The sequence below is a fragment of the Crotalus tigris genome, unplaced genomic scaffold (assembly GCF_016545835.1).
Source record: "Crotalus tigris isolate CLP2741 ecotype Arizona unplaced genomic scaffold, ASM1654583v1 scf7180000018172.2679963, whole genome shotgun sequence".
NCBI classification, from domain to species: Eukaryota; Metazoa; Chordata; class Lepidosauria; order Squamata; family Viperidae; genus Crotalus; species Crotalus tigris.
Genome location: NW_024096864.1, coordinates 2,283,208 through 2,306,620, shown reverse-complemented (window position 1 = coordinate 2,306,620; position 23,413 = coordinate 2,283,208). Strand labels below are relative to the sequence as shown.

Sequence of the window (23,413 nt, the reverse complement as noted above, 5' to 3'; positions counted from 1 at the left end):
AAATCAAACAAAACACGTTATTCAAATATCATCAGAAAATATTATCCAGTTCATGCCATCTTCAACCTGTTTTCCCATGTCAGTTTGCATGCTAGTGCAACTTGCATTCAGTCCTAGAGGAGATACCTGAAAATAAATTCTGTGCTAAATCAGAAGTTCAAGAAATCTATGCAAACCTCTAAACTTTTTTTTTTTAAATACGTACAATATTCTTTGTAGAGCAAGCAGACCTATGACGAGGATTAGCATCTCTTCTACTGTATATGAAATAAAAACAATCCACTCCCATTTTTATCTAGATATCTATGTTTCGAAGGTAAGGATAAAGGAGTGGACTAAAGACCCAGAATTTAGAATGAGGACCTTCCAACAGTGAGACCAGGACTTAGCCTCTATGGCAGTGTTTCTCAACCTTGACCATTTTAAGGCATGTGGACTTCAACTCCCAGAATTCCACAGCCAGCAATGCTGGCTGTGGAATTCTGGGAGTTGAAGTCCACATGCCTTAAAATGGTCAAGGTTGAGAAACACTGCTCTATGGGAACTCTCCCCAATCTAATAACACTTTCCAAATTTGCAAATCCTGAGCCTTACTGGCTAGGGAATAGAGAAAGAGTAGTAGATTGGAGAAGGCGGATGTAGAGATATAATTCGAAATGACAACGCAAGGAACGAAGCAAAAAGTGGAGGCAGTTGTAAAGCACTTTGCATATTTCAAATGAGTCATGAGTGATAAACTATGTAAAAATAGCAGCTCCTGGCATTAGTCTGAGCCCAGAGAAGTCCCTGTTTAATCCAGCTACCCACTTCTTCAAAACTCATGAAGAACAAGATCGTTCTGAGAGTATCGCGAGAAGGGGAGAGCAGGGTGGAATAAACGGCTGGAGAGTGCACATCCTCCATTTTGGAGACTCCCTACTCATCATTTTGCAGGAACCAGGTTTCCCACAAGAGACTCAGAATCTTTCCCCAATTGGTCCAGTTCTGCCTACCATCTCTGTACATGTCCAGCAATGGACGGTGGGGATAGGGGTAAATCAGTCCACCTGGGATAAAAGACACTGAGACAATCTGGAAAGAGAGAGAACAACGTATGTCAATCCTCTCTCAGGGCGTTCCCCTCTTCCTTAGCACCATCCTTAAGGAAGGATGAACCGAAACTTTTAAGTAGGACAACGGTTTTCTTCTTGCTAGCGACAAAGACACAGCCAAATCAGAGGAACGGCCTCTGCAAATGAATAAAAAGCAGCGGTAGAAAAGATTTTTTTTTTTTTTTTTTTTTAAAAAGGAGGGAGGTGAAAGGAAGAATGCATTAGCTCCTTTACGGTAAATTTATCAGTAATTTTTTTTGGGGGGGGGGGGAAGATGGACAAAGTGTCTCCCCTGCACATTCGTAGGACAACCCAGCAAGGAAAGAGTGCCACAGCAGCACCAAAGTGCAACAACCAACAAAGGGCAAGAGGCATTGGAGGGTTCACACCATGCAGCAAACGAGAGCAACTGGGACTGGTCCACACGACTTCAGGAGCGGGGGAGGAAACGGGATGACCCCAATGGCCTATTAAAGTGGGCTTGCGGCCCTCGGAAAGTTGTGTTTTGGTAGTCAATAAGAAGTGGTGCTCTTCAGTGAGAGACTGAACTGGCTAACTGAGAAGGGGCTGCCACGCTGTAGAACATTTAACAAGAACAGCCGTTCTCCGTCACAGGCTGCTCAGGCGGTTTCTCTAATTTGATGTCAATCACTGGAGAGAAGAGGTTAAGGAAAATATGTCTCCACAGTGGAAGAACAAGCTGGAAAAAAAACACACAAAACCCAAGCAGAACTCTTTGATCCAACGAAGCCCATCAAATGTGCTTGAGGGAATCAGCCCTTGTCCTTCACACTGGCGTTCGGGAAATATTAGCCAGAATATTAACGGGATGGATGCGGATGAAAACCAGACCATCTTGATTTGATGGTCCTCTGGAAGTACTAAGTTCTGGTGTTCTCTGAGCTTGCTTGTTTTCTTACAGATGTTTCATTACCCAAACTAGGTAACATCCTCGGTGCTATCACTGAGGATGTTAGCTAGTTTGGGTAACGAAACATCTGCAAGAAAACAAGCAAGCTCAGAGAACACCCAAGGATCCCTCATTTCAATTCTGGGTTACAAATAGCCTCCTTTATTTGAGACCAAGTTCTCAACATACCAAACTCAGCAGTCATTATGAGAAGATCCAGGCCTTATAGCACTTACTTCCAGAAAGTGGCTTCTAAAGAGATGGACTGGCCCAACTCTACTTCCAGAAGTAATAGATTGGACCTTAGCAACCTTGCAATGTCCTTTTGGACACATGCAAAATTGACAGGCCTGAAGGTTGAGTTGGCAAATTGCTTGACCTCTGCAATTTGCCTGTAAGATCACTGATGGAGGAAAAAAGAACCCCAATTAGATACATACTCTCTAAAAACATCACAGTAGACAGAAAAGATGTGTGAGTACAAGACAAAACCCCTGATCAGCAGGGCAAGGATACTGTCATCTTTGCTTTTCTCTGGAGCGTTGTCCATCCCAGGTAAGGCAGCAGCGACACGGCGGAAAAGCTGAAAGACAAGAACCCAGACTTTGTGAATGCAATGCTTGTAGTGGAATATGAAGCCTATTCTCATATGAAAATAGAGACGAAAGAAGAACTAAAACATATCCAAAGAGTGTAGAGCGTAAAAGCACTTCAGCAGTTAGCATGAAAGGTCCTTCGATCAGGAGTGACATTGCATCTGCTCTTTTTAGAGATGCCAAAAACGAAACATTAATTAAAGCTGGAAAAACTTTTCTTGCAGATGACTTTTAAGCAAGTATTAAGCGAAGGAAATCCACGTTTGCTAAGGAGGAGGCCTCAAACTGGAGGGGACAAGAGACAGCCTGAAATTTCTGCTGAAGTTTGCAGTTAATTACCTGCTTCACATTGTAGCCCGTCTTCGCGCTAGTCTCAATGAACATCACACTGAGTTCTTTGGCTCTTTGTTCACCTTCTTCTGTAGTAATCTGCCTGAAGAGTAAGAAAGGGGTTGGACTAGATGACCTCCAAGGTCCCTTCCAACAACAACAACATCATTATTATCATTATTATTAACAAGACTTTTAAGGGCTTTGCAATCAGCCTGCCAAAGGCATAAACTGACGGTTTCCCAAGAAAACTTTCACAATTAGGTCAAGGGGGCATGTGATATTTTGGCTGAAGGCTGCGGGCAAACTAAATTCATCAAATGTACAGTAATGGAAACATTTTTTGTTCATTTCTACGTCCCACTAAATCAAAGCTCCAAGGAAATGTATGCCAGCCAATGGTACTGGCTAATCCTATTTTTTTGTTTCCTGCAAGGGACTGCAAAAACAGAAAGGACAGCTTTGCATGATTTAATAGTTTTTGTTGGGCTGAGTTCCACATGGCCTAAAAAGTTATCTTGCAGCTCTGTAGGAATTAACAATGTGTCAGCCAGTTCACCTCCGACAAGCTACACAGGCCTACTTTTATAGCAAATCCAACTTTCATTGTTGGTTCATTCTACAGGCAGTCCTCAACTTAGAACCACAACTGAGCCCAAAATTTCGATTGGCAAGTGAAACATTTGTTAAGTGAATTTTGCCCCATTTTACAACCTTTCTTGTCACAGTTGTTGAGTGGATCACTGCAGTTCTTAAGTTAGTAACCCAATTGTCAAAGACTTCCCCACTGACTGCTTGTCAGATGATTACAAAAGGGGGTTACATGACCCCGGGACACTGCAACAGTCATAAATATGAGCCAGTTGCCAAATGCATTGAATTTTGATCACGTGACCACGGGGATGCTGCAAGGGCCTTTGATAAATAGTCACGAGTCACTTTTTTCAGTGCTGTTGCAACCCTGAACAGTCATTAACTGAACTGTTGTAAGTTGAGTTTTTATGTTCTCTGTAAGGCCTCTTCTGCAGAAAGGAAAATAAACCAACAGTTGGGGATTCTGTCTTACAACAGTTCGTGTATTTTGAAGTTCTACTGCCTTCCTATACAATTTGACCAGTGCTGTAGAGATGCTTACCAATGGCATATTCTTAATGGGTCCTGTCTGATTTCTTGAGTATCAGAAATTCATTTAACTTCCTTTGTGGTGGCACTTATATTGTGAAATATAAATGCCCCAAACTCATACCCAAAAGTGAGAAATGCTTGGAATTCAGCAATTTCTGGATGGAATATAGTTTCCTCAACCAAGCCTTGGCTCTTCCAAGTATTAGCCAGACATTTTTCTAATACATCCACATCCCCCCCCCCCCCAAAAGCATTCTCTTTTTAAACTCTACAATTACCTTTTATCTGCAAGGTCAGTTTTATTGCCCACCAGCATGATGATGACATCACTTCCTCGTTCTGTTCGTACATCATCGATCCATTTGGAGGTTTGCTGGAAGGAATTCAGATCTGCAAGGAGAAGGCAGCTGAATGCACTCTAGTCAGGCCAAAGAACAGAGGAACACCTATAGAATATTGACCTTCCACAGAACCAGCTTTGTCCGATCTCATCAGCCCGTCTCACTCGGTCAGACAGGGAAGATATGCTACAGGCCCCGTCACTCAAAGAATTTTGACTAAGGAGAGAGCCACTTTGTGCAACTTCCTTGTTCCCCAGAGGTGAGGAAAGCCCCCGATCTCTTGGCCTTCCACAAAGGGGTCAACACTTGGATCTGCAGACTTGCCTGGGGGCACAGAGGATCTTGCAACAATGGGGCTGGCTAGTCCCTCAAGAGCCCCCCCCCAGCCTGGCAACTGCAATAACCCAGTGTTAAATGGCCATCTTAAGATTCTCCCCCCTTTTGATGTGTGTCATTATTCTATAATTTTGTAAATTCTTTTAACCCTAATTGAAATTTGTATTTCTAATGTTAGTTTTTTATGCATTGTTTTATTGACTGGCTATGTTGTACTGTACACCGCTCAGAGCTCCTCTTTGAGGGAGATGAGTGAGTTAGAAATATGACATATAAACTAACAAACAAACAAACAAAGTCAGCTTCAGGATGGTTCTTTGCCTAAGGCAAGATACTCAGGCCTTCCGTCTGCCAGCAAGGCTGTGCCCACTGCCCACTGAGCTTTCATGGATGACTCAAGGCTTCTGTGTTCAGATTTCTCCTAGAACAAAGTGTTTTGGTACACCATGACACAAATCAACTCACTCACTTGTAATGTCATAGACTACCACTGCAATAGTTGAGTCACGTATGTAGCTGGGAATCAGGCTACGGAACCGTTCCTGGCCTGCTGTGTCCCAAAGCTGAAGTCGGACCTGCTGATACCAGCCCAGCGAAGAAACAGAAAGACACAAGACAGAAGGAAGAAAAGAAAGAAAAGAAAACGTCCTTTAGAGAAAAGGCAATGCATTAGAAGGAATTCTATAGAACTGCATACAAATGTCTCGTCAGAAAATGCAGCAGTGGGCATTAAAAATAAAATAATAATAATAATAAAAAAAAATCACATCACAGGCTATTGCTCTCTGCTATCTAACAATTTCATTCCAAAAACTCCATCGAGACAACTGAGAACACCAATGCTACAGATTAAAATTAATTTCATAGTGGGTGGACTACTTTATCTTTGCATACTAAAAAACAATGGGGGTATGTCTGAGAAAAAACGTCCCTCAAAAAGTCATTATTTCCTAGAAAATTATTTCATTTGGGTTGAAAGTAACACTGCAGGATTACATGTTCATTTTCCCCTGTGGCTATCGGTAAAAATCTGACAGATTCATAGAGGTTAAAAGCTTCCATATAAAGTGGAACCAAATTTCTTATTTTTGAGCATGCAATAGAGAAAATGTTTCTCCCTGTAAAATACACAATACTGCACTGTATACTTCTATGATAATGAAAGGGGCATAATGAAGAGAACCAGAAAATCCCTGTTCAGCCGTAAAGGCTTCTGAGTGGAAAAAAAAAAAAGTGATATAACCTTACTCATACCAAGCCTATTGGAAGATACACACTCAATAAGAATTTAAAACCTCAGCTCACAGTCCCAGCAGCCAGGAGACTCAGAAATTGGAACGCTTCTGGGATAACTGGGGGCAATTTAACTTAGTGCAAAGAAATTCATTTCAACTTAACAGATGCTGTGAATAAATCTGTGTTTTCTATTTCAGTTTTAACCATGTTGTTGGTCTGGTATACTTGACAACTGCTAGAGGGGGAAAAAAAAGCACTAAGCTGAACCTACAAATGAAGATCATCCCAGTTATTACTCAAGATGATAGTTTCAGTTGAGGGCCAAGTACTATCACTGGCTGAAGATACTACTAATATTTCCAAAACCCAACCGATATGATTAATGAAGCATGGGAAAAATATTACATGGGCCACTGGATAAGTATATACAGGTGATCCTTGCTTAACAGCCACTCATTTAGTGACCAAACGTCTTACAACGTGGAACAACGGTATTTATAACTGGTCCTAAGCTTACATCAACCAGTCTGTTCCTTATATCATGCGATCACAATCTGGGTGTTCACCATCTGTCCCCCAATTACAACACTGCAGTGTCCCACAGTCACCAATAAGGACTGAACTACAAATGAAGGCGAAAAAAAAAAAATGCCAGCCAGATGGTCACCTGCTTTACTCTGAATAACAGAATAAGAGTTGGAAGGGACCTTGGAGGTCTTCTAGTCCAACCCCCTGCTCAAGCAGGAGACCGTCTACCATTTCAGTCAAGTGGCTATCCAGTCTCTTCTGAAAAGCCTTCTTAAACCAATATATTCATAAAAGCAGGCCCCAAAACAAGAACGGCTGGCATCATAATTTATCATTTGAATATGAGTACTGGGACACAAGTGAATGACTTTAAAATCAGACCTGAACTTCAGCACCTGATTGCAGAAAATGATAATTTGTTACGTTTGTATATTGCCAAAATCACAAACAGGCTCCCATCTGGTTGTGTAATTACTAAATATTATAATGGGAATGGGGGAAATGCAGAAAAATAAAGGGAAATATTTAGTAGCGGGAGCAACTCAGCACAGATGCTGCAAGGAGAATTAAGAGATGAAATACTGCCGGAAAGGGAAGGGTTGCTTGCTTGCATATCATCCTAAAGTAAGAATAACGCTTTTGTTATTCACTTCCAATCTAAATAAAAGGTGAATGGATCTGTTCTGGAGAAAAGAAAAATTAGCTGCACTCCACTAATCTGTGCAGTTATGGAACTGGGATCCTACTGTGTGGGATCACTTCAAAAAGAACTACTGTACTGGGAGGATATCTCTAATGGGGGATCTTATGCCAATATGATCAATTCTCTAGAGAAAGGTATATTACACCAAGGTATATCTTCCAGTGATGCCATCAATAAAACAGGAATATTGTAAAACAATACTGTAGAACAAGAGCCATGGTGGTGCAGTGGTTAAAATGCAGAATTGCAGGCTAATTTTGCCAATTGCCAGTAGTTTGATACTGATGGGCTCAAGGTTAACTCAGCCTTCCATCTCTCCGAGGTCAGTAAAATAAGGATCCAGATTGTTGGGGACAACATGCGGACATTTGTAAATCGTTCAGAGGGCTGTAAAGCACTGTGAAGCGGTATTAAGTCTAAGTGCTATTGCTATTGCTGTATTTTCAACCTACAAGCTTCTTTGTCAACAATTTTTCCAGATGGATAAGAAAAAAAAAAGTACAATGTCTCCTTAAGCATGTTCTTCAATGGAAACCAATCAATTTTATTTTCTTCAATGGAAATCAACCCATTTTGTTTTCGAATATTTACAGGAGCAGTAAAAATAAAAAAAGGCAGTACGTGGTGAAGAGCTGCCTTGTGAAGACAGCAGCATTGCTCTTACTTTAAAATTATAGGGACGAAAAAAGATTTGCCTCCGAAGACTGTCCAGGTATAGTAATCATCTGCTTCCTCAAACATGGACCATTTTCTATGAACCGTCATTTGCATCCATTTTTTACACGTTCAAAATGAGCCTATTAATTTATAAGAAGGGTTTGAGGGTGGGGTGGACAGCGGCTTTGAAGTAGTGGGTTTTTTTGCAAGATTTTTGAAGTGATTTCCCATTGTAAGATTGAAAGAGGGCTGTAGAGATGGGGGCCAGATAGAGGTCGTGAGCAGCAAACTGCCCCTCCAAAGCCTGCATGCCTCTTCTCTCTACATGATTCTCATCCATTCACATCACCATGGCAATGTAGGGAAATACCCCAGGCTGGTACATGATATCACCTGGTTCACATGATATCAGCCTGGTTACATCAACAGGATGTGATAGAAACTGCTCCCTGGCTGAGGCCTCTTAAGGATTGGCAAGGGGTTTCACCAATAGAACTGCTGTTGCTATGCTGATGCCGTCTTACTTTATGCTATTTGAATACCTGTATATAAGGCAATAAACACTGCGAAAGCAGTCAGCCATATTTGCACCCTGCAATGACTGAGCACTGATTATTACAGAGGGCGACTAGCCAAAGTCACCCAGCTGGTTTCGTGATTCAGAAGGAGTTAGAACTTACTGTCTTCTGGTTTTCTAGCCCTGTGCCTTAACTATATTAGGTTGACTCTTGTCTAATAGTTTACAAATACGGCTTTAATTTGAATTTTATATGATTGTTGGAGCCCCTGTGGCACAGTGGTTAGAATGCGGTATTGCAGGCTAACTCTGCCCATAACCTGGAGTTCGATCCTAACCGGCTCAAGGTTGATTCAGCCCTTCCATCCTTCTGAGGTCGGTAAACTGAGGACCCAGGTTGTCGGGAGCAATAGGCTGACATTGTAAACCACCCAGAGAGTGCTATAAAGCATTATGGGGTGGTATATAAATCCAGATGATATTGCTATTGTTAGTAGAAGTTTCAAAATGTTCCAGGTTCTAGATCACTTAGAGTAAGCCAAATTGGACGACTTCTGGAATATGCAGAAGGATCTGAGGTTGGAATGGAGTGGTCCGAGGTCATAAAACTTTTGGTTAGCAAATGTTTACACGCTTGTTTGTTGGTTTTCTTTTTTGCAACTCTCAAGTTAGCACGAACTGCAGTTTTTGATTAAGAGCAAATCAAAATATATAAACAAATAAAGGGGAGAATGTATAGGAAAAAACTTAAAGATGCATACAGAATTGTCAACAGCAGAAGAATACGAGAAAACAAACAATTCAGCTCTTTCAAATAAGGCCAACCAAAATGTCAAAGCTAACTACAAAACGTCAAAGCTAACTACTGCCACACAATGCTTGAGAGAATGCCGGTTTTCTCTGTACAGGCAGTCCTCGACTTACAACAGTTTGTTTAGCAACCATTCAAAGTTACAATGATAGTGAAAAAAAAGACTTATGATTGTTTTTCACACTGAGAACCGTTGCAGCATCCCTGTGGTCACGTGATCAAAATTCAGATGGTTGGCAACTGACTCGCAGTTATGACAGTTGCAGTGTCTCAGGGTCATGTGATCCCCTTTTACGACCATCTGCCAAGCAAAGCCGTTGGGGAAGCCAGATTAACAACCGTGTTACTAACTTTACAACGGCAGTGATTCACTTAACAACTGTGGCCAGCAAGGTCATAAAATGGGGTAAAATTCACTTAATAACCGTCTTGCTTAGCCACAAAAATCTTGGGCTTAATTGTGGACATAAATCAAGGACTACCTATAATTTGTGGAGTTATAAAACCTTAGGAGTTACATAGGGGTAATTCTGTATATTCAAAAGCAGAGAGAGGATCTCACTTAGAAGACTTTGCCTTCATCTCAGCTGGAGACTAAACGCGCTCTGATCAGAACTGGTAGGTACCAGAGGAGAAGGAGGATTTCCAATAAGGTGTATTTCCTTCGGGAAGGATACAAAATCAGTATTTCCAGAAGAGAAATACTTATCTCATTATCACTTCCAATCTAAATAAAATAAAACAAAACAAAACAAAATAAAATAAAAGCCAGGCATGCCCATTTAGTGATGGCTACGGATTCTACCCAGCTGCCCCTCTTTGGGGTCAAAGGAGTCCTGGCTGCTTCCTAAGAAATAGAACTCAGAGCAAGGGGCCTGCTGAGCTCAAACCCCAATACCTACTTGTCAGGCCAAAGACAATGACAGCCTCAGCAGAGTCCCGGAGGCAGCTGGGAATGAGGCTACGGAATCGCCCCTGGCCGGCTGTATCCCACAGCTGCAGCCTGATCTGAGAAAAGATAAAATATGGGGGGGGGGGAGAGGCAAGGGTGGAGAGGAGGAAAGAGAAGAGCAGGAATATGGACAAAAATAAAATAAAGCAGAACGCATGTGAAATTAAAAAAAAGGCACATACTCGAAACAAAGAAACAATGCAAGTAAATAAGAGGGAAGTTAAAATGAAACGAAATGCAGCGTAAAACTAAAAATGAGAACTCGTGTTTTTTCTAAACAAACAAACAAAAAAAAAAAACCCGCTTCTGTCGTCTAATTCCTCCAGATGGAATTCTTTATGAAAGATATGGTAGCCTTTAAATTCCCACCCACAACGATCTCATTAACCATTTTGCTTGAACCTTCGACTACTATCTTTCCTTATACTTTTTTTCATTCCGGGTTCAGGAACTGCCAAGCCCATCTAGGCCATACTTGAACTGCTTTCGTTGAGCAACTTCTGCTCCAGTTCTACTGTGCTATGCCAATCAATCCTGAGAGGACAAAGCTCATCACCCACAGACACAGACACTCCATGAGAAAAAGCTGCTGTTCACCCCACAGTAAGTCAGGAAGTGGCTCAAGATACTTCAACGTATCTGCAGTCACTGAGTTGGTGGATGGCGGCTACCGTTCACCATTCAAAACATACACAAACGTAAAAACCTACTGCTTGGTCAAGACAAGACAATTGTCTTGTCCTGTGAGGTTGAATTCTTCCCAATATAACTATGTAAAATTTCTGTTATGATTAAGATGAAGATCCATCTCAAATTCCAATGTTACCTCTTAAAAGCAAAAAGCAAAGTAATATTCAAGATACGGCTTCTTCAGACTGAGTGACAGGTAACCTAAATAAAACAAGGGCAATCTGACCTCCTGGATAAGTATTTGGACAAAGAGATCTAGATTTGTACTCTTATCAGGTATCATAATCACTGCGTGGCACAGGTATTCTCAATTTAGCCTTCACCCATAGGGCTAGCTGGTCTTCAGAAGCTTTTTGCATTATTATAAGGACAGGATGGTGGACTGACCTCCCTCAAGCTGCTGGAAGTCAGCAGACTGGCCCAAACAAGAATAAAAGGCAGTGTCACGAGGCTGGAAAGAAAAATTACCCCTATGGTAGCTGGTCTGACTTGAAAGCTTGATGGAATCTGATCTAAGGCATGGATACCTTTCATGGCCCTTCTCTCCTTTTACTTAAAAGCATATCTTACTAACCCCTAGACTGTAAAAGGGGTCAATGATAAAGCAATGGATGTCACATTAAACTGTCTATATCCAGAGATTGTGTGTGTTAATGAAAAATACTCGGCTGCCGATTCCTTCTTCCTGTAGACTAGGGAAGGTATGTTTCGAAACTCGGTTTATGGATACCTTCATAAAATGATTACTGAACTGGGGGTGGGAGTCATGGCTTCCAAAGGATACAACTATTTACAAAATAATTTATTTGGCCCATTTGCTGAATATTGCATAGTAACTCTGCTTGGACTCTTTTGGGGGGGGGGAGGGCAAGCTGAAAGATATCCAGGCAAAAGTTGTAAATCTAAGGGTAAATGTATTTAGGGAATGAAAATAATCTCAATGCGCCAACTTTTAAAAACGTCAACTTTTTTAAAAAAAAAATTAATGTAAAAGGAGAGGAAACATAGGAGAGTTCAAGGGTATCCACGGGCACATCAGTGTCCCTATGTTCCCTGCTGGAGATCGAAGCCACAGCCCATGTTGATGGGGAAAGTACCAGCTTGGGAGATGAATGAACATCAGCAGACAGATAACTCCACTTACCGTGCGGTCTTCTAAATACATAGTCTTTGAAAGGAAATCAATTCCGATGGTGGCCTGGAAAAATGAGAAAGGATTCATTTTGAACCATTAAAACAATTTATTTAGAAAAGATCATGCCAGGGGACATTAGGCTGGAAATCAGAGAATACTAAGCACAAAATAATAATAGGCGTATGCAATATTATTTTAAATCCAACTCACAGTTCACAAATCTTAACAGAATTTTAAATATCTTTCCCTGATATTTAGTAGACCAGACTCAGCAATTTTTGAACGGCCCTGATATTTTAGACTAAAAATGTGATGGATTTGTGTGAGATTAAACTACTATTAACTGCATTAGTGGCTGATCCGATGCAGAGGCTAATTATCTCCCCTGAAAAAGGCAACTGCAAACCACTTCTGTACTGTGTCCCAAGGAAGTACAGCAAACATTCCTTGGAGCTGGGTTTGATTTTGTAGACTTTCACGAAAGCACTTCTTGTCTAGTCAACAAAGAAATTGTACATGCGCTATTTATGTAAAACAGGAGGCTCAAAGTCAGCTAGGTTCTACCGCTAGCTGAGACAAACTTAGAACTTGGTCATTTGAGTGTTCAGCGACCATTCCGTGGTTATGATGGAGCTGAGGGTCAGTCTTTGCGGTTGCAGCTGATGCAGCATTCACTTGACCACATGCTCTCAATTTGGACATTTGGCAATTATGATCCTCACAGTGTCCCATAAACCATTGCTGGCTTCTGACAAGAAAAGTCCATGGAGAAACTGGGAGGGAGATTGCAAATGATAATCCTATCCCACGTCACCTAATGACTGCCCAGAAGTTGGCTAACTGCATCTGGAACTTCCATCGTAAGTCGGCACAGTCACGTGACAGCACAAGCTATGACGGTGTGGCTTAGCAACACAGTTCCCAGTCCCAATTACCACAGTTAAGTGAGAGTTAGCTGAAGTTAGTGGCATAAAAGTTGTGTTTTGCAAGTTACATGAAACTTGAGAGGTTTTTCAGACGATATAGATGATCAGATGCTACCTTTGCATGTCAGGCAGCAGGAAAAGGAAAACCTCAGTTTAATCAAATCATTACTGAGTGCCTTGTGATTTAATGTGTTTCATCTATAATTCTGATCTGAACAGAATGTGACTTTCACAGCTTTTGTATGATTTTAATGATTGGAAATTAGTTATGCTTTAGTAGGCATACTATGTATTAGCATGCTTTTCCTCCAATGGAAAAATATGAGCGCTGTGAACTCTTATCTTTCTAGATGTATAATCTCTCATGATTATAAAGTAGTCTGATAATTAATCAGTACAAAGGATCATCTTTCTGACACTTACCTGATACGTGTTGTCAAAACTGTCATACATAAATCTAGTGATTAAGGAGGTCTTTCCAACTACAAAAGAAAGAAGCACAACTATTTATGCATAGGTTTAATTTAATATGTACAAGTTTAATTGCTTTGTGTGTAAAAATAAAGGTGGAACACACAAATAAAATTCATAAAACAATAGGTATGTTGTTAAATAAACAAATAATGCCAAACAATCAGGAAATTTTGACTCGCTTATTACACAATGTAATTCCATTCTTTAAAAATAAGGTATGTTAGTAAGATCCGCGTGGACTTTTGGATCTGCTGTTACTTTCAGAGTTGTTATGGAGGTTCTATTTTGTATTTTCTCACAAAACTGTAAGTGTCTAATTGTGGACTGAGTTGTGTTTGATAAGTATGTAAAAAGGTAAACAAGAATCTGTTAAAATGTGAATTTTTAAGCTTAGATTGCTAGAGCTTAATTGAAGATCATCCAAACCAAAGGTGTGACATAATTTAGTGGCACCACACTAAAACATTATAATGCTCTATCTAAAATATTTATAGAACCTGGAAACTTTGCTGCACACATGCACACCAAAGTTAATCTCAAAATAAGACTAAAATCTTTTTTCATTATTCTATACTGAATAAAACTGAATCTACCAACGTAAGCCAAAAAAGTATGATCTCTCAGTCTGCTCCCCCTTTAAAATAGACATGAAAATGATGTACAAATAAAGGTATTACTTATAGTTAGCACATTATATAAATGCTATATACAGCTATTGTTAGCATACATATCTAGGAGTGGCTCTCTGGGATGTTGATTCATGTGATCTGTTGTGATAGGAGGGGTTCCACAAGCATAAATGGGTTCATGTGCCAAAATAATGCCACCTGAAATGACTTATCTGCAATACTAATTTCACACACCTTAATACAAATGAGCAGTCTGACATAAATCAGAATAGTGCCACTTTCAAATCAATCTGGGGAAGCAAAATATTTTAAAAGGGCATGGCTGTGAATTAATGGATCCTACTTCGCAAACTGAAACAAATAGTTAGCAGAGTGGTAAATAATCTGATGGTTAAGAGGAAAAAAAATGAGATAGGCTACAATGTATAAACCAATAAACAAAAAAAAATCAATAATATATACATCTATGTTTCCCAACTCTTAGGTATTGGACCTTTCTGCATATCCCATAAAATTAAGAGAAAGGACCTCTTAACCATGCCTAAAAAAACTAGGATCTGGTAAATGACACATCGAGTCCTTTCAAATATACCCTTCATTCTATTCCTTCAGCTGTACTAAGGGGACAAACATATTAGGCCCTTTTTTTTGTGACGATCTCTACCTTTAAAATTTCCAGAACTCTGAGGCTACTTGGTACATTTTCTTTTTAATCAGACTTTTGAGCTTGCCTAGCTATTCAGAATGCCCCAAGTTATCTTTTTCCTACTGCCAAGAGCTTTCTTGAGTTGCAACAGGCATAAATCAAGCAAAACCCCATTTTATAAGTTTTAACATATACAGCAGAAGTCTCTTCACGAAATAGGGCATATATTACTAAAATATAAAGTGGGGTTGAAGGAAAGAGAGCACAAGGAGCAGCAGGCATGATCCCATGAAATAATACTATTAATGTTTCATAACTTGTATATCCATTCATTGCCTTTGCTTACTCAAGTATATAACATGATGTAACTATAATTAAGAATGATACACTGCAGCAGTAATCATGATGCAATAGGTAGAGAATATGAAATTCTCAGAAATTTTAGTCTATTTTTTACCACATGCACTGTCAAGTAAAAACCATTGCCAAGCCTGGTGTTTAATGTATTGTTCCTTTTTAAAAAATCCATTGTTTTTACACTGCCTGGAGTCCTCAGTAAGGCCTTAGACATCCCTGCTTGCCCTTAACATGGCTGGTGTGAGCACCCAGCAGCCCCAAATACCAGTCGGTCTGTCAATGATGCTGAAGGTAAACCTCTCAAAATAAGCCAACACTCAAGACCTTGACCACAGCATCCCACTTATTTAATTAAGAACCAGCTTAATGTAAGGGAGAAAGGGCTGGCCCAGAAACCAGGAGATGGTGCGTTCTAGCTCCACCTTCGGCATAAAAGCTGGCTGGTAACTTCACCAATAGACCTGTGTTCTAGTCCTGGGTTAGGCATGAAAGCCAACTGGGTGACTTTGGGCCAACCAAGAAGATGGTGAGTTGTAATTTTGCCTTAAACATGACTAGGTAGCTATGTGTTAATCAGCCTCTCTTTCAGACCAATCCACCTTACAGGGTTGTTGTGGTGGAGAAAATAGAAGGCAGCGGTATTAGGCATGTTTGCTGACTTGAGCTGACACACACACACACACATTTAGGTGTCTTAAAATCAGCTTTTGACCCCTGGATTACTTGCTGAAGTTTTCTTGGCTGGTGGGAATTTGTGTGTGTGCCTTCAAGTCACTCTTGATTTTTGGCTAACTGTCTGGACAAGTCCCAGCAGTTTTCTTGGCAAGTTTTTTTTGGGAAGTGATTTGCCATTGCCTCCTTCCTAGGTCTGTGGGAAAGTGCCAGTAAAGCAGGGGTCTTCAAACCTGGCCCTTTTATGACTTGTGGACTTCAACTCTCAGCCAGGCTGAGGAATTCTGGGAGTTGAAGTCCACAAGTCATAAAAGGGCCAAGTTTGAAGACCCCCGCAGTAAAGGATAATATTTGAAGCTCAGGGTTGAAATGAGGTGTCCTGGGTGCTCTCTAAAAAGCTTGGTTGTTTTCTTGCGGACGTTTCATGACCCAAATTAAGTTGCACCCTCAGTGCCAGGTGAGAGAAAGAGATTGGCCCAAGATCACCCAGCTGGCTTCATGCCTAAGGCAGGACTAGAATTCACACTTTCCCAGTTTCTAACCAGGTGCTTCAATCACTAGACCAAACTGCAGTCCCTTCAAGGCCTCCCTAATGCAAAATACAAATGCCACAACACGATACAAACATAAGCATAAAAAGACAGGATACAAATGTCATCATTTTAAGCAAAACAAAACGGAGGGGAGGGCCGGGAGACCTGGCAGGAGAAGAGCCATCCAGCAACTCCTCCTCTTTATCATAAATGTTTATTTCTTTCTTTATATAGGATTTATATGCCCCCCTCCCACCTCTCTCACAACCACCCCTGAAAAGGAAGATAAAAAGAGGCATTAAAAATAAAATAAAAGCTGAAAATCCCCGCAGGGACCAGCCCAAAATCTCCTCCTCCAGCCCCATCCTAGCCCAGCGCTCGGGGGGGGGAAGGGAGGCCTCGTTGCCCCTTTTATCCCCCCCATCTCCCACTCCTCCCCCGTGACCCCCTCATCTCCCACTCCCCCCAATCTCCCACTCCCCCCTGTAACCCCCATCTCCCACTCCTCCCATGTGACCCCATCTCCCACTCCCCGTGACTCCCCTCATCTCCCACTCCCCCCGTGACCCCATCCCCCACTCCTTCCCGGTGACCCCCCTCATCTCCCACTCCTCCCCCGTGACACTCCCTCATCTCCCACTCCTCCCCGGTAACCCCCCATCTCCCACTCCTCCCATGACCCCCCCGTCTTCCACTCCCCCCCCGTGACCCCCATCCCCCACTCCTCCCCGGTCACCCCCCCGTCTTCCACTCCTCCCCCGTGACCCCCCTCATCTCCCACTCCTCCCCGGTGACCCCCATCTCCCACTCCCCCTGTGACCCCATCTCCCACTCCTCCCCGTGACCCCCATCTCCCGTGACCCCCCATCTCCCACTGCCCCCCCGTATCTGGCGGCGAGCTCCCCCCGCGCTCCTCCCCCCCCGCCCCGCGCGGCCCTCACCGCTTTGCTCGCCGAGGAAAACCAGCTTGAACTTGCGCAGCGGGTTGCCGAATTCTCCGCCGGCTCCTCCGGGCGCCGACATGGCTTGGGGCGCGGCGACGGCGGCGGAGAGAGGCGGAGAGGAGCGGCGGAGCAAGCGGGGCCGAGCCGCGCCGAGAAGGGAGAGACGCCTCAGCTGGTGCGCTCCAACCGCCTGGCAGCCTCCTGCGTCACTTCCGGCCTCGCGTCCAGCGTGCGTCACTTCCGCCTTGCGGTTCCTCTCTTCCCTTCCCCCCCCCGCGTGGGCGAGGAGATGAGCTCATCTCGCCCGCCCAGGGCGTGGCGGAAGGCAGCGTCGTGACGTCACGGGGAGGGGGAGGCGGGGGAGGCGCGCTGGAACCTAGACGTACGAACTTGTAGAGTTGACCCCCCGATTGCGATTGATGTTTTGTAGGGAGGGGCATTCTTAGAGGCGATGGCCGACTCTGTTATTGGACCAGGCACGTTCTGATTCAGTTCCATAGCAGGAGGCAAAAGAGTTAATTCAGAACCGCCCAGAGCCGTTAAGAGCCCAGATATATAAAAATTACTTTATTATTATTTTGATCAATGTGATCATCATTATAAATAATATTGCTAAAATGGCAACACTTCACTTTCTAACAACAAGAACAACAAAAATCCTGTTATATTACTTTATCTACTATTAGTATCACTCTAATTTTTATGTCTATGGTACCTCCCACTTGAATGCCATTGAAACGGTAGTAGCCAGAGTGAGGCGCCACAGAAATCACTACTTCCGGCTTCCGGTTGAGAGGAAACTACCATAGAAATAGACTGCGAAGGGCAGAGCGCCTCCTAGAGAATGACTCTTGAATCCCATAGGCGGACCTAGAGATAGAAATGCAGCTTGCAAACCACATTATTGCGAATGAATGAAATCTCCTGGTTTCTTCTATTCCTTCGTCTTTTCCTCTCGTAGGACTCAGTGGGAGAAATCGAAATTCCAATTTATCAATGATTGATCGTCAAAATATTTTCACTTTCTACAATTCACACAAACCTAGCAAGAATGTGCTACCTATTTTTCCCTAGTGACTGTTTCATATGCTGTATACATCCAATCACCTCCAGTGAAAATGCAGATTTGAGAGTCTGCAATTAGAAGATAGTAATTACAACAGTCCCAAGCTGAGAAAATTGGATTTTCAGAGCCACATTCCCTCCGCAAAAAGACTTTGCTGAATTCTTCCACTTAATTTCCACAGGGATGATGCTGATTTCAGGTTCCTGAGACCTTCAGAAATAGATCTTCATTTTCCCACCCGTTCCTACTACCCATTTGTTTGCCCAGTCTCTAAAACCTGCATAGGCAAGATGATAAGCATGGTGGGGACAGGAGAGGAGCCTGTCTGAGTAATTGTTTTCAGTAACAAGGAGGACCTTGGATTAAAATTTCTGTTTCTTTGAAGATAACAAGCAAGAATGTGGATTCTGATAAGCTGAGACTGGCCAGAGACAAGAGTTGCCCAAAGAGTTGAACTTTAATAACCTGAAAACTCATTGTAATGTGGGAAATGCACCTCCTGAATATACAATTAAGTATTGACAAGATAATACTAAGAACATTATGGGAACTGTTAACATGTTTTTTGTTTGTTGTTCATTCACTAAGTCGTGTCTGACTCTTTGTGACCCTATGGACCACAACACACCAGACCCCTCCGTCCTCCATGTATGTTACATGGTAAATATATAGTTACTGAGCATGCTCACTAGATGTTTGATAACTCAAATGATGCTGGCCAGTTGAACACATTCCAAACGCAACATATTTGAACTGTACATAAAGTAATTTCTTTTAAGGGCCCTTTACCTGATACCTATATGTGGGTGGGGGTTATCTTCTTTTACTTATGTGTAAATAAAGAGATACTAATTTATCTTTGTGGTTGAAATCCTATTTTGACAAAGGGCATACTACCATTGTTTATGGTTAGAAAGCAGGTGAAACAATTGTGCAGGCAAATGGGGAAACGTGCCATCTAGAGAGTCTTGGCATTTCAAAAGAAATAAACAGAGTTTTACACATTTTTTAAGCATTCTGCAGCTGATTTAGAAATTAGCTAATTTAGTTCATGGGACGGCAGAAATCCATGGCTACCTTTCAGTTGGCACAGAATTTTTGCTTACTGGTGGTATGCTCTCGTGTTAGTGGATGTCTTTCTCACCTTTCCTTGGTCAATCCTAAATTCTATAATTTGCTGTTAACTTATTAATTGCATATAAAGTACATGATTGCTATTGTGTAAAAAAAGCACTATGTGTAAGTACAATATTGCTTTTTTCGAAATTTTTAGTGATATAATTTTATTGAGAGTGAAGTTACGTTCTCCGAGCTTGTGGGTTGGTTTCCAAATGTTTAGTTACCAGGCTAGGTAATGCCTTCAGCGTAGTTTAGGGAATGTCAGTGTCGTATAATTTTATTGTTCTTTCCCTATTTTTAGTGATATTTATTTTCCCCTCTTTTTCTTTTTTTGTGGATTTTATAGTTTTGTTCTTTTTCCTCCCAAGAATATAATGAGGGTTTTTTTTTGTAGTAGTAGTTTAAAAATGAAATTTCTTGGTATTATAAAAAAATATAATCTACAAGATTCTGTTTTATCATGTAAGTGCACTTGATTTGATTTATTGCCATTTCTGATGCAACTCTCCCACTCAAGCCATTAATATAAAGATGTAACTGTATAAAATATATGTACCTGAACACAGCATAGTTATGCTGTTTAACATGTTTGAGTGTTGTTTTCTTCCGAAAATCAGTTTTATCTTTTCACAATCTGCAGAACTCTGGATATCTCTCCAATGAAAGGTATGTATGGTGGCTAAGATGCTGAGTTTGGAAAATCCTGGTTTGAATCTGGCTTCAAGATCCACTCTGAATTTCTGCTTCGGCAAATAGCTTGGATAGATAATACAATCTTACATTAATTTACATTATATCTAAGATGATGTTCTTTTCCTTGGATAAAGATCTTTACAATGCCCTATCTAAACATCAATTTCTGTTGAGCAAAAGTCATCTTGCCTAGTTAAAAAAAATAGGATGTAGCTGATCTTGAAAAAACTAAGCAAGGCTGGATCTGAATCTCTGGATTGAAAGTTAGATTGGGAAACTGGAAAAATAATATTGAGGAAATGTCAACCAGTTCTCTATCAGGTTACAAAATGTCCAAGGATCTGCTTATGTAACCCCCAGGAGTTATATCTAACTCAGAGGAGCATTTATTAGTCATAGCTGGACAGATGAACATAGAACATAGAATAACAGCATTGGAAGGGACTTTGGATGTTTTTTGGTCCAACCCCCTGCTCAAGCAGGAGACTCGAAATAATTTGTTCTATGGTTCTATTTGTTCTGTGCAAGGGCTTTCCTTGATACAGCAAAATTCTTTGCTGCCCAAAGATTCCTTTCCACCATAGGGAGGAAGCTACAGATCACTAGCACACGAAAATCATGATTTGTTTTCTAACCCAATCAACGTTTATTTGAAGTACTTTTACTGTGCAATTTATTTTTTTTAAAAATGTAAGCCTCCATTCCAGGTTCTTTCTCTTGTAAAAGGGAATCCCTTTTATCTAGGTACGTTCCAAATAAATTGTAAATTAAATGGTCTTCCTGTCCCGGTATTTTAAATTGGAGTCCAGCATATTGAGGCACAAACCATCATTTATTACATGCCGGTGGAATCCAAACTTTAATAGGACTGCATCAAGTAGCGATGAGGCATTTTATTTTGCTGGTTAACGGTTAATAGGGCCGGCCTTTTGGCTGCAATATAGATGAAGTGGTTGGTAAACAAATGGCCATAAGTCAGGGACATTGTACCATCATTTGTTTGGGTACATTCATCTTTTTTAATATTATTTTTAAAACTTAATTTTATTATATGTGTTCTTATTCATCATTAGATCATGCTCAGTGCGTTTTTATATATGTGTGTATGTATGTAAGTAGCCTACAATTGGATATTTTACTGTTTCTGGCCATATGGCTGTAATAAACTGATTTGATATGATACCGAGGCATGGACCTAGAGACGCATTTGGCCATTGTTAGGCACAGCAAACTATACGAGAAAAAGAATATATAAAGTTTGAACACTGATTCCGCAAAATAGCAGGCATATGCATGCGCGTGCACCCACACATACAGCATCACTGTTTTATTTGCACTGTATTATTCTCCTGCTTTTTCCAAACCTGTGTGATCAGTCCACAGGAAAAAAACAAGGCTGACTGATTGTTTGCAACTTTATTTTTTAAAAACGAAATATTCAAAGTACTTTGTTTTTCAAATGTTAACACATCATATATTAACTTTGATTATTTACAGCAAGTCGTTGTAACGGTCTGGTAGAAAATACATGCTTCTGGTATGAAACCCAGAGCAAAATGCGACAACCAATTTCAACGCAGTCATTTCACCTCAACCTGTACAGTATCTAGCCAGCGTGAAGGCAGGAATATAAAACCAAAGTCTATTGTGTCTTAGCAACAAGGTTCAGGCCATTATACTACAATTTTGAGTAAAATTAGAACTGACATCGTTTGATAGGCATGGAAACCCTTGGCATACATTGTAAACATCATTTCTTTTTTCCCCCGAGAAACCAAAGAAATCACTTTCCAAAAGGGAGCAAAGTGTGTTTGGCTTCTCTGACTTTATCAATACTTTGTTAATTAGAATCCAGTCATGGAGGTCTCTTCCGCGCGTGAAATAATGTTAAAAATACACTTTGACAGATAATAACATTGATCAGGAGGCTAATGTCCACCACAGAAATCTAAGGAAAACATTAGTAAACATATTTGCTTGGGCCAATAACACAAAATATTCAAAACAAAAATCCCCACAGTTAAGGTCCACAGAAACCAACATGAATTCGGAAGGCAGTGATAGAAGTGCAGAATATTGAACACTGGTACCTAAACCAATGCTATGGACCTCTATCACTTTATGGTTAAAATACAGTCCAGCTTTTTTTATTTATTTTTCTCTACTGTAGCATACAGTTTTGGCCACCATTAGAAACTTACCTGTTATGTTTCTATTCTGTGTTGGTTGGTGTTGTCCCTTTTTTCAAAGACCAAGCATTTTCTAGACAGCTTTATGAACCCCTCTTCCCTTTTCCATATATGCCAAAAGAGGGAGACACAAAGTGATTACATTTCTACCTCAAACCAAGCCATGTTTTCACAACAATGCATGGAATAAGCCACAAGGATGATTATGGCACAGAAGCATTGCACTCCTTTGAAAAACAATTTCTCCTTTCTTTCAAATGGCTGGAAATGATTCAAACAAAATAAAAAAGGCATTTTTTTTAAAAAAAAAGCAGATAGCAACTAACAGCATGTTATTTTAGTTAGAACATAAGATGGCCCGACAAAAATAGCAGAGATGGGAAAATTGATTAGAGAAGGGATAATGACCATATTTATTAGTGATTGGAAATCCCTTATTTTTTCTCCAAACAAGAAAAAAAAATCAGAAAATTATAGATTTGATGATAGGAAAAGCTATGGAAAGAAGGAAGTTATATGGTAACTACAGGAGGGAGTGGGGGATAAAATACAAATATACTTGTAGCTATGAGTGGAAGTTGCTTCCTTATTACTTTCCCTTTTCTCTTTATTTCTTTCTTTGCACATTTTCACTCATCATTTCTCTTTCTAATGCTATCCTTACTTTTTACTAGCATTATTTTTATTCTTTTAACATTTCTTTAAGACATATAGTTTTAAATTAAATTTATATATATATATATATGAACATAAAATGGTCTCAATCTTGAAGAAACAAATGTATAATTTATTGAAGGTGTTTTTGATTTATTTTGCACAAATCCCATCCTTACATGCATTCCAAAAGGCTCCGTTAATCATGGCTGCCCTTTATTTATATTGCCATAATGACTGCATCTGTGTTTCGGGGAATTCATTTTCATTAATTGGAACCTGTTTTGTTAATTGTCCCAGCTGTGGCACCTCCCTTACCCCCCCTTACTCTCTTACAGACTGAACAGGAGATAATACCTGTGTTTTCTGGATATCTTCTCTTAATCTCTTTCTAAAACCTTTGGAAGAAGTGGCTTCCATAGCATCTGCTCAGCATCTGGAGCTGCTCAGCATCTGAATGGCGCATGTTCAGAAGCTGTTCAGTTTGGCAGGCCTGCTTGTAATCCAGACACCACTGGAAAACCTAAGCAGCTGTGCTTCCAATAACAATACA

At 40.8% G+C, this 23,413-nt stretch overlaps 1 protein-coding gene across 2 annotated transcripts; it reads right to left on the bottom strand.

Annotated features, from left to right (window-relative positions):
- Positions 1 to 1,299: 1,299 nt before the first annotated feature.
- Positions 1,300 to 17,371, bottom strand: LOC120310388 (ras-related protein Rab-6B-like). Of its 2 annotated transcripts, none has more exons than XM_039348753.1 (8): positions 17,137 to 17,371; positions 13,308 to 13,366; positions 11,968 to 12,021; positions 5,199 to 5,307; positions 4,331 to 4,442; positions 2,937 to 3,030; positions 2,518 to 2,584; positions 1,300 to 1,742 (listed from the first exon to the last, which is right to left on the bottom strand). In XM_039348753.1, the coding sequence occupies exons 1-8, from the start codon at positions 17,216 to 17,218 to the stop codon at positions 1,678 to 1,680; spliced, it is 642 nt and encodes a 213-aa protein (XP_039204687.1). In that variant the 5' UTR covers positions 17,219 to 17,371; the 3' UTR covers positions 1,300 to 1,677. The 2 variants fall into 2 exon arrangements, with proteins under 2 accessions (XP_039204687.1, XP_039204688.1); XM_039348754.1 differs by having other exon boundaries at positions 5,199 to 5,304; positions 17,137 to 17,370.
- Between the last annotated feature and the right edge of the window lie 6,042 nt (positions 17,372 to 23,413).